At 45.8% G+C, this 12333-nt stretch overlaps 1 protein-coding gene across 3 annotated transcripts in view; it reads right to left on the bottom strand.

Annotated features, from left to right (window-relative positions):
- The window catches only part of Inpp5d (inositol polyphosphate-5-phosphatase D), a 103841-nt gene that overhangs the window by 84150 nt on the left and 7358 nt on the right, over positions 1 to 12333 (bottom strand). For all 3 annotated transcript variants that reach the window (XM_021156170.3, XM_021156184.3, XM_021156176.2), the window contains exon 2: positions 4430 to 4493. In XM_021156170.3, the coding sequence (XP_021011829.1) occupies positions 4430 to 4493 (64 nt within the window). The remainder of the gene's footprint in view (positions 1 to 4429; positions 4494 to 12333) is intronic.

Below are 12333 nucleotides of genomic sequence, written 5' to 3'. Positions count from 1 at the left end.
GAAGTCAGCGGCCCAAGATGGATGTCACTTCCCTGAGGGGAGAGTCACTTCCTTTGTAGATTCAGGAAGGACCCAGGATTCACACGAACACCGCCTCTAGGCATGGGAACCTGGGGCCCGATGGGCTAAGTAAGCATCCTGCCTGCCTGCCTGCCTCTGGCCTCACACAGTACCCGGAGGATCCACATGGACTTTAAGTCAGAACACTTTCTGGGTCTGAGAGTCTGCTTTAAACCTGTCTCACAGTGTCTGTGGATCCTTGCTTCTGTGCACCGAGCAGAGCCAGGGATAGACATCCTCCACAGACACCTTGCACAGCCCTAACAGAACACTTCCATCTTCATCCTCTATCACCTCTGCAGCTTCTCCACCTGCGTGCACTCACCTCTTTTCCTTTGTAGAAACCGTACCCATCACGTCCACAGCCTTCCTCTTTCTTGACTGTTCCTTCCTTCATTATCTTTCCCTCATCTCATTATTCCTTTCCTTTTATGTCTTTCAGTTTACCCCCTTTATATTGTTCTCAGCATCTCTTTCCCTCCCATTTTCTTCCCATTCTTTTTTCACCTTGCAGACTGAAGAACACGTGGCTGTCACCCTTCTTACCAAGAATTGGACATGGATGTCTCTCCTTACTAAGAACAAGGGCAGTAAAGAGAACAATGGCCTCCATGGAGACCATCCCTTCATGAACAGAATTGTAACCACAGCAGGGGAGATGTAACATTCTATCTTCCTGTTTGGTCTCTTCACAGTCCCTGAACAAAGCCAAGTGGCTGCAAAATCCTGAATGCACAGGACACACAACCAAGTGCTATTCATGATCAAATACCATCCAAATAGGCAAGGAAGGGCCCATCTCAGAGAGACCACTACCCTGCCTCCCCTCCATGAAACAGTCTTGGGTCCCATACTGCCGAAGTGTTTCAGTACCCATTCGTGCCTGGAAACATGTTCTGAGCCCTGAGAAAGAAGACTTAGCTTGGAAGCAGGGTTGTGAACGCTAGTGTCTATAGGTTCCAAACATTTCCGTGTTAAACAAGAGAATCCTGCTGCCATCCTTCCCACCTCTGATTTTGTAGGTCTATAAATGATGAAGTCAGAGCTGAGTCCCTGAGTGATGGGGGTCATGCTTCCCTCAGTCAGTGGGCCTTCTGGACCACGAGATACAGATTGTCCTTGGGAAAGATTGAAGGTGGAATGAATGTTTCAACAAGGATCTCCCACAAGAAGAGCTGGGATCATGAAGGCCCTTGGTGTGTTGCTGTGCAATGTCTCAGCCTTGCTCCTGCTGGTGCTGACACTAAGCAGGTTTAGGTATAAGGACTGAGTTATACAGAAACTGTGGCTAAGCTCAGGAAAGAATGCAGGTTTTGCTTCAACATAAAAAGAGGAACTGGAGTTAAAATAAGCAGTAGCCAAATACCAATGCTTCCTGAAGGACGTTTCTGCCCTGCCTTCACTGGCTGTGAGCTTTGATTTGTTCCTTAGTAGTCAGCTCTGAGCTATTGTTTGTTTTAGCATGTCTGGTGTGTGTTCTGTACATGTGCATGCATGTGTGCGTGTGTGCACATGCATGTGTGTCGATCTCAAACTCACTATGTACCTGCAGACTTTCCATCCTCTTAACTCTATACCTCTATCCCCAAGTGCTAAGATTACAGGGATGTGCTACTATGCCAGGTGTTACACAGTACTAGGAAACTGAACCATGGGCTGCACATGCTAGATAGGCTCTCTACCAATTGAGCCTATCTACATCTCCAGCCACTTGTAAATGTGTGGGGATTTTGTTGTTGTTGTTTTGTTCGCTTGTTTGTTTTTTATAGGACAAGACATCCTTATAGGTGGGGACTTCCAAACCATTTAGGCCCATGGCTTCCTATCCCTTGGCTGGTATAGGTGACCAAGAAGGTCATAGGTCAAGTGTAAGACTGAAACCAATTATGTCCAGCAAGGCCATATCTCTTCTATAAAAACTGCCTGCTCACTGCCCTGGCTGAGGTAGCCACAGGAGGCTATGATCTGTCCCCATCTGCCAGTGGTGGGCAGGTACCTGCTTCCTAACAGCCAAGCAGCAAAGAGATCAGTAGCTGGTGAGTGGTTCAGGCAGAGAGAGAGATGTTGGTGGCTGAGCCAATCAGGTTCCCTCTGGAGACTGAGAAGAGCAGTGCTGTCAGCTGGGGAGGAGCAACCCACAGAGAAGAGCTGACTCACTGAGGTAGAACTCAGCCAGGGCCCCAGAGCCTCTGGTCCCAAGGCCTGGGCTTCTCTAATGTCCTCCAGGTCACCAAAGGCACTAGACCTTTGCAAAAAAAAAAAAAAACCAGCCAGAGGGACTCCCAAAGCACACTGAAGCTCCTAGTCCCACTGTGGTCATTTTTGGGGTCACAGGAAGCCACGGAAGCAAGAGTGAAGAGAACGTGGGCACAGACTCCAGACAGGCAGAGTTATAGGTTCACAAGCTGTGGGCACAAACCCTCAACAAGAAGCCGCAGAGTCACCTCTTTTCCAGTCATACTTAAAGTCTTCATCACTTTGAAGGAACAGAAGAAACCACAAAAGGGGAGAAAGATCAAAGACGCCGACTAACTTTTAACTTAAGAGAGTTGACTCCTAGCAGGAAGCCACTTGCCAAGGACACCAAGCCACCAGGCAAAGTTCACACAGTCCTAGGTTTGGAAAAAAAAAAAAAAAATCGTAGAGACCACGAAGGCCCGCTGCATGCCTAAGCCACCTCTCCTGAGCCGTGTCTCCAGAAGCTGGTGGCGTCCACACCTCAGAAAGTATTCAAGCAAGGAGCACCTGCCAATCTTAAAAAAGGGCGCTTGCTTGCGTGTACTCAGATCTGTTCTGTCGATTCCCACCAATGACTGGGCTGCGAAAGGGACTCCCTGACCCCTAGACCACACCTTCCATCGCCCCGCCCTCCATCCTGGTGTTCATGCGCACACGAGAAAGAAGCATGAACTGTGCTCAGCCTGACCACCATGCTGTGCAGTACAGCCGTTACTCCAGCCCACAGTGGTTCACGCTGGCCTCTCCCATGAAGCTCAGTATGAGCAGACCCTTCCCCTAGACGGAAGCTTTGCCACACCCTGGATGGAACTGGTCCCCTTCGAGTCCCACCGTGTGGAGGAAGTGGCTGTTGGAAGTACTGATGTGGTTTCTTTTGAATTCCATCATGAGCTGCCCTCCGAGGTTTTGCCTCTGTTCATAACTTCTCTCTCTCTTCCATGTTTCTGGGGCCTTTTGCCTAGAGACTGCCTTTCATCAAGGCAACTCTGAGTCTACCCCTTTGATCAAAACAATTCATCATTCCTGTCACATTCCGGAAGCCACCAACATGCCTCACATCTCCCTTTTCCCACTCCTTTCTTTTCAGCAAAACCCTGAAGACTTTGTTCCCTGTTGTTCTGGTGACCCAGTCCCTAGATGCTTGTCTCCCCTTACTGCACTGCTCACACAGATGTGTCCCATCTGCTGTTGTGACTCTTACTATGGTCACTGTGAGCTTAGTGACACACAGCCCTCTCCTCTACTGAGGACATGGGGGCTGTCACCTCCTTTCTGCACACCCCCATGCTTCCCCAATGACGTCAGGCAAAAACTAGCTTCTCTGGCTTCCACATCACTCAGCTGCCACACTCTGTGGTCAGACAAGACAAGTCCCTGTGTTTGTCACACAAACACTGCAAGGGTGGTCTTCCCAGGCTTTGACTGGCACTGCTGATTTTTTGTTTGTTTGTTTGTTTGTTTCCCTTTTAAAAATCCAGCTGTGGCTGGTGAGATGCCTCAGTGGGTAAAGGCAGTAACCACCCAAGCCTTAGGATTTGAGTTCAATCCCCAGAACCCACATGGCAGAAAGAGAGAACCAACTCCTTCAAGTTGTCCTTTGACCTCTACACACACATACTGTGGCATAACTCATCAATCAATCAATCAATCAATCAACAAGTTTATTTATGGCTTTGTATATTTGGCCTTTTTACAGTGATTCAGATGCCATGGCCAATGCTTTGGGCAGAAGGGAGCTATGGGGATTGAAAGGCACCATCTCATCTAATCTCCCATCTCTCTCGCAAGTTCACCTCCCTCTGCTGCTTCCTGGGCCACTGACATCTGCTCATCCGTGGAAGTCAAACAAAAGAATAGATCAAGGCATAGCCACTGGCTTGGCTTTCCTTCAACACTGTGTTCTTTTCTCAGCCATGGCCACCAACAATCCTTAGCATGCATGACTATCATCTTATGACTGTCATCTACGAGGAGTCACTGTTATTCACTCAGTTCCCCAGACACATGACTTTGGGGGACAGAGCTAAGCTCTACTAGGTTCTCACATTGCAACTCTTCAGACAGAATACCTGTTTTTCCTTTCTCTTTTTTATTTTCTCCCAGGGAAAGCACAAGTTGGTTTGGGACTTACCTGAACAGTGAATTTATCATCCTCATTGGGCAGAATCCTGTAAGTGTAAACACAATTTCGGAACCTGAAATAAATCAAAGACGGCATTACAAACCATGCAGGAAAACACAGAGCCAGATAGAACAGGGCTGTCTGACACAGCTTGGGGGGGGGGGGAGTCTGCGTACAAAGCTTGCAAATGTCGGGGATGATGGTGGTCTGAGGGATGATGGTGAGGCAGAGCTGAACCTGACGCCTCACAGTCCTGCATACAGCACAGCCTTCCTGCCCCTCAGCACACCAAGAGTGGCCATGATATGCCATTTACATCACTGCTAGATAGCTATGTGGTCTGATCTAAATGCTCCATCATCTAGAGGGGCTTCCTCAACCCCTCAGCTACCACATCATCAAAGATAATGGAGCAAGAGACAGGTGTGAAGAGCCAAAACTCCCAGGAGCTCAGCAAGATCCGATCATGATGACCAGCTCTCAGCTACAACTGCGGAAGGAGCACATCGGCCAGGGTGAGGCTCCCCAGTACCCACCTTCTGCTGAGACCTCATTCCCCCAACTTGGCTTTTCCCCATGGACTCCTTGTTTTAATGGCTTCCTTCTTCCTGCAATGAGTCCTACCCCTTTCAGACACTGGGTTGGAGAGCTCTGGTTGTTTCTATAGAGGAAGTGCCAACCAGCCAATAGCTCCTTCTACATTTTTGGTTTAAGAATCCCAGCCCCCCTCCCCCACCTTTTTTTTTTTTTTTTAACCTTCTTAGAATCTCTGAAAGGAAGAACTTATTAAAATTAAGGATTCTCTGGGAAGGGGCTGTAGGTGACCAATCACCAGCCATCTGGTATCTGGTAGCATGGTGGCCATGGGGGTCTGTTGGTGGCCTCAGGAGTCCAGTGGCCCCACAGCTGAGCTGTGAGCAGTTTTGGGAAGCATCACCATCACCAGGTCTTCCTTAATCCTGCTAGAATGGCCTCTTACTCATCTTCCTCTATTTGGGATTCTCATGAACAGTGAAAGCTAGGTACCCCTATTGTCCAAAGGCAGTGGGGGCTGTAAAATTCCATCAACAATGCTTCTAATCTAGAAATGAGAGTTAGGGAGGTTGGAGAGAAATGTCAGTTGTTAAGAGCACTTGATGCTCTTCTAGGAGGACCTGGGTTCAGTTCCTAGCACCCACATGGAGGCCTGCACCCAACTTTAATTCCAGTTCCAAGAAATCCAGCACCCTCTTCTGGTCTCCACAGACACTGCCTGCACATAGTACACAGTATGTGTGCAGGAAACACACCCATAATATAAAAATCAACTGCATAAAAAGTCACTTAGCTAATCCCTTCCACATGCCACACAGCACTACAATTTCACAGATGTTACTATTAAACTCAGTTTAAGTTTTATATTGAGGCCTGGGTGCGTTGCTCGGTTGGTAGTGTTTGCCTACCATTCATGAAGCCCTAAGCTCAGTTCCCATCATAAACCAGGAATGGCAACATACACCAATAATCCCAGTTCTCAGGAGGTAGAGGCAAGAGAATCAGAAGTTCAAAGTTAGCCTCAGTTACATAGAGGGTTGGAGGCCAGCCTGGGCTATGTGAGACTGTCTCACAAAACAAACAAAAAAAGATTATATATTGAAAAAAAGCACCACACACAGAAGATATAAAATGAAAAAAAAATATTTCCTATCATCCATGAATTTCTTAGACTTATTCTTATTTATAAAATATTTTAAAACATATGCATAAAAGATTGTGTGTGTATGTGTATATATGTATGTATATGTGTATTTATATATATATCTTTTAAAAATTTAAATATATAAAATCTTACTCTTTATGTTATTCTAAAGTTTGCTTTCTTCATAAAATATCATCAAAGTCTTCCATATTGTGGTGGTTTGAATGCGAATGGCTCTCATAGGCTCATATGTTCAAACACTTGGTCCCCAGATGGTAAAACTGGGAAAGATTAGGAGGTGTGGCCTTGTTTGGGAGGTGTGTGACTGGGCGTAGACATTGAGGTTGTAAAAGGATCAGGATGTAAGTTCTCAGCTACCTGCCTGCTTCCGTGTTCCCTGCCCTGATAATCATGGATTCTAAGCCTAAGAATGATCATGAATTCCAAGATATCCTTTTATACATTGCCTTGGTCGTGGTGTCTCTTCAGAGCAATAGGGAAGTAACCAAGACACACATGACAGATGGTTTGCTCATGTTCTCAGCATTCTACCACATACATGTATTGTCATGCCCTTGACCAGAGCCTGGTGGTGGTAGTTATTTTGAATGTTTTGCCTGTGTAAGAATGTTGCAGTGAACAAACATCCATGTATATGTGGCTACATCGGTATGTACACGCATGGCAACATCTGTGTGTGTATACATGGCTACATCCGTGTGTCATACATGGTTAACCCATGCATACATGGCTGAAGTCTTTGTTTTTGTTTCTTCATTGTAAAATGGAGATGACAGCAATGCCATGTCTATTCGTTGCTGGGAGGACTAAAAGCATCCATGTATCGAAAGCCTTTGGAACCGTGCCTGGCTCACACTGGACACCACACGTGTCAGGGGTTGCTAGTTGTGTGGATAAACAATGAACTAGACAGAGTCAGCCAGACAAAAAGGCATAGGCACTTTACAAACATGCTTGCGTGGACACGCACACTTTTATGTAGCCTAGGTCGGCTTCTGACACAAGATAATCCTCCTGCCTCAGCCTCCCAAGTGCTGGGATGTCAGGTGTGAGCCATCAAGTCTTGCTGGCATTTTACATTTTGATAAAGACTGACAGCTTCGCGCCAGTGAGTCTGCCGGGTTTTTTTCTTCCTCCTAACGGATATGAGAGTGTCTACTTCCCCACAGCCTGCTGACTGGCTTATCAGATCTCGTAATCTTTTCAGATCTGAGAGGGGGAGAACTATGGCAGCTTGCCTTAATTTGCCTCTCCCCGTGAGAAAGGTTTGGTTTGTCTTTGTTCTTGGCTGTTTCTGTTTCTTTTTCTTTGAATCCCTTTCCTTGTCTTTGCTTTTTGTTTTTTGTTTTTTTTTTTTAACATCATCCTGGGCTTATTATCAGACAAGACTCTGATCTATGCTACCGTGGATTTTGATATTTATTTCAACAATGTTTGTTGGTTCCCTTCCGTTGCTGTATAAATTTATATTTTTCTATGTAGCCAGCTTTATAATCTTTTACTGTTTTGAATTCATATATACTTTTCTATGTAGCCAGCTTTATAATCTTTTACTGTTTTGAATTCATATATACTTAAAGAAAATGTGGGACAATGCTTTTGCGAGAGTTCATGACGTCGTTGCTTCATTCCCCATGGGAAAGCTGCTCTTGAGAGGCTCTTCTGGCTCTAGTCACAACTTAATGTTCCACCCCAACCCCAAACCCATATCACAGGCCAGGTCGATATCACCACCATCTGGCCCGATAGCATCTCGCCTCTCAGAGATATCACTGGAACACAGAGAATCCTCACCACACCCACTTATACGCCCCTATGGCTCCTAGGCTCAACCCATACAGAGCCAGGTAGTGGAACTGTAGAGCCAGCTCTGCCCTGATCTGACCTGGCCTTATCTCTCAGGAGCTCTGACCCTTCCTCCTAAGCAAAGGAGGGAGCGTGAGAATGGCTTTCCTTAGCCGAGGGCAGCTACTTATGGAATAGCCCCAAGGAGCTGGTGAAACACATGGGCTCACAGACAGAAAGAAAGGACAGAGAGATAAAGATATGGCTGCTCCAAAAAGGAAAATTTAACCAAGTGTAGGAGAAAAGCCAGCCTGGCCTTTTATTTTACTTTTTTTTGTTTTTTGAGACGGGGTTTCTCTGTGTAGCCCTGGCTGTCCTGGAACTCACTCTGTAGACCAGGCTGGCCTTGAACTCAGAAATTCACCTGCCTCTGCCTCCCAAATGCTGGGATTAAAGGCATGCGCCACCATGCTGGGCCTACCTGGCCTTTTTTTTTTTTTAATATTTTTTATTAGGTATTTTCCTCAATTACATTTGCAAAAGTCCCCCATACCCTCCCACCCGCTCCCCTACCACCCACTCCCACTTTTTGGCCCTGGCGTTCCCCCCGCCTGGCCTTTTAAAAGATATTCTAGCCGGGCGTGGTGGCGCACGCCTTTAATCCCAGCACTCGGGAGGCAGAGGCAGGCGGATTTCTGAGTTCGAGGCCAGCCTGGTCTACAAAGTGAGCTCCAGGACAGCCAGGGCTATACAGAGAAACCCTGTCTCATAAAACCAAAAAAAAAAAAAAAAAGATATTCTAGAAACAACCTCACACGATTAAGGCCAAAATCAGAACTGAACCCAACAGGTGTATCTCAGACGACCCTGCCTGAGCACTGTCAATATTCAGACAGCATCATAACCATCACCCTTATGAAAACATTAGTCCAAACTTTAGTCCAGGCTGTGTCTCGCTCCACATGCTGCTCTTGTAAATCCTACCAGAACTCTAGTTATGTGTCACTTCTAATTTCTAGAAAACATTCTTTGTGTGTGCTTTCTCTTTTCTTGGATAAATGCTGCACACTTCTGAGCCAGGTGGGTAGAAAACAGTCAAAATGGATAGATTGCATTCAGAAAGCCATCTGGAATTGGGTATGGTCCTGTGCACCTACAACCCTAGCGTTTGGGAGGTTGAAGCAGGAGTATAGGGAGTTCAAAGCCAACCTGGGCTACATAGTGACCCTGTCCCTATGCACCAATAAAGAGGGTGGCAAGGCATATTGGCTAGCACAGAACCAGAGAAAATGTACCTAAGCCCCAGCAAGCAAGAGTGTTTATCCCGGCTACTCCAACCTAGAGAACACTGGAGTCACAGGGCTGAGACTTGATATATTAACAGAGGCTATCCCCTGCTTCCTTGGGCCCCTCCAAAAGAGAGAAAACAGGAAGAGGGTTGAGGTGGTCAACAGGTGGGAGGTGGAGGAGAGACAGGGAAAGAACCCTCCTCAGAAGGAGGGACCCAAGCCGTCATTCTTGACCTAATGCTTTAAGCAAAGACACAGGAGTAAGGCCCTCACAAGGGAGCCCTCTGTCTGTCTGTCTGTCTGTCTGAGTTTACCACTGGCCCAATACTACATGTGTCTTGTTGGTTTGGTGGGGCCTTTCATCCCCATCCATCTTGGTGTTTTCCTTTTTCTTTTTCTTCTTTCTGTCTGTCTGTCTGTCTGTCTCTCTCTCTCTCTCTTTCATAAGATACGTTGGGCAAAAATGGCTTTTGATTCTAAAAGAAGCTGTTTCCCCCAGTCCTCAGTTGTCAGAAAAAGAAAAAGAATCACCAGACCTGTGAAAATATATCACCACTCAAAAGAGGGCCCCGACCCAACAAAGGATATAAAGGAGCTATCTCTATCTTAAATATACTCATTGTTTCAAAACAGCATGGGGAGGCCCTGACGGGTATCTGCCTTCCCAGAACCCTCATGTCCCAATTCCATTCTTGTAATAAAACGCCCTGACCAAAAGGCAACCTGGTGGCAGGGTATGTGAAGCTCTCCTTAAGGCAGACGTTTTCTTTTTCCAACAGCTGTCGCTCTATCACTTTAGAAAGACTGGCCAATAGAATAGACTATGGCATTTGAGAAAGTGGTTGTAAGCATTTGGAAGCAAACACTATGATCCTGATTTGTAGATGATATGAAGGCCTATTCAGAAAAGTTGGGCTGGGGAGAACGTTCAGTGGGTAAGAGTGCTCATTGTGTGAGCATAAAGGCCTGAGTTTCGATCCCCGGAGCCCACGTGAAAAAGCAGGGCAGAGAGTCTGTGTGGTGGTGTGTGCCTTGAATACTGGATCTTGGGAAGTAGGCTCGTCTCTGTGATTTCTAAACCAGCCAAGGATACATAGTGAGGTCCTGTCTGAAAATTTAAGAAAATTGAGCTGTGGTCACACACATCTATAAATCCAGTGCTGAGGTGGGGTGGGTGGGTAGCAGAGACAGGAGGCTTGCTGCACCTGGTCAGTCAGCAGAGCCAAAATCAGCAAGCCCCATGCTTAGAGAGAAGCATCGTCTCAAGTGAACAAGGCAGAGAGTGATGGATCAGGATTTCAGATGTCCTCATCTCACCTCCTGGCCCATGTGCAGGCAAACACAAACATGTGTGCGCACACATCTATGCACATGGATGGTGTCACACACACCACAGATAGCAAGATCTCTTTAAAAAGAAAAGACAGGAGAAGCAGCTGAAAGATGAATGAGGAGCGGCCAAAGAGTGGGACAAAATGAAAGCTGAAAGCATAAAATTCTATGCAGGCAACCGCTTATCATGAACCAGTAACTGCGGGGGAAATGTGTCATTCACAACAATAACAAAAACATACAAGTCATCGGCAGAGACCCAGACAAGAAACACTCAGGGTCTGTGTGAAATATATTACACAATCAAAGAGGGAACACAATGAGACTGTCAAGCGCACGGCTTACATTAGGATTTCCTGCCATCCTAGTGAAAGTCATAACAGCAAGTTTTGTCCAAGTTGAAAAATATTACTATCTGGTTTACCTGGGAAAACACTTGAATATAAGAGATAATAACCCCAAAACATTTTGAAAAATTATGTTTATGTCTTTATAATGGTAGTGGTGTAGTTGGGTATTTTTGGACAGATAAACAACCCAGAAAGAACTTAGCATATGGTAGACAAAGGAATCATGGAGGGGACAAGCATAAGTCATTTAATGAGAGGTTGGGGAAGGATGGCTACTTGAGAAAAATACACATGAATCTTCATCACTTGTCATCTATTAAGTCCAAGAAGATTTAGCTTCAACGTGAACAATAAAACATATGGAAATAACAGCCACGGCGGCTGCATTTGTCTGTATCATGATACATGATACAGACACACACATCAACACATGCAACAATTCTACCGCATAGATCCTCTTATACTTGGTTTTCAGATGACAAGGCTGGGGCCCAGTGTAATTCGATAAACTGCTGGAGGTTCCTCCCTTAACCCAAGTGGATGAGCTACAAAGACCCAGTCTTAACCTTTCTGAGTGGATTTCTGTGTGCAGAAGGAGTCTCTGTGTTAGAAATCCCAAGAAGAAGTCCCAGAAGAAAACAGTGACCCTCCCACGTCAGAGAATCTAAAACTTAAAGGCAGACCATCGTGAAGATATATTTGTCACAAACATGACAGAACTCACATAGGCAGATGGCAAAGCTTGCAGCATTCCCTGGTACTGGGGATTGAACCGAGGACCTCACACATACTAAGCAAACACTTAACCACTGGGCTATATCTCCAGCTTCACTCTACCCTCTATTAAGATAAGACCTCATTATACGGTCTGTGGTAGCCTGGGACTCATCACAACCCTCCTTCCCAAGCTACACACAGTCTTAATTGAAGAAAAGAAGCTAAGAGAATAGAGGACCATCCACAAAAGAAAATGGCCAGCAAACCTCTCAAACAGGATCAGCAATCAAAAGCAAAACGAAATGATCACAGATGACCTTTCATGTTATGACTCCACTTCTCTTAAAAGTAACAATCTGTAGAATAGGATACTGAAAGGAAGTGGGCATTTTCTCATGCTGCTTGCCAGAAGCATACATTAAGTCAAATTTTCTGGAAAGCAAGTTGCCATTTTGTGTCCAGTCTTTGAAGACGACTCCTGCTGGTGCTCTAACTGCAGTGGGGATTTGTAACCAGTAACATATGTAGCAATTCTGCTGGAAGACCTTTTTTGCTGCTGCCACACTTACAGCAAGATTGCTGGTAATGTAAATGTCAATCAAAGAATCATTCCATAAAGCATAAACATACTGGAAGAGAAGCCTAGGCTTCCAGCAAGAGTGATTTTAAGGCAGGAAAAATTGATGTTGTTGGAAACCCCAGACCACAAATGAAAGGTGGTGTGTACATATGTATGTGAGT

Source organism: Mus caroli, unplaced genomic scaffold (assembly GCF_978045245.1).
Source record: "Mus caroli unplaced genomic scaffold, Mus_caroli_1 scaffold_1, whole genome shotgun sequence".
In the NCBI taxonomy this organism is placed as follows: Eukaryota; Metazoa; Chordata; class Mammalia; order Rodentia; family Muridae; genus Mus; species Mus caroli.
This window is presented reverse-complemented; position numbering and strand designations above follow the sequence as displayed.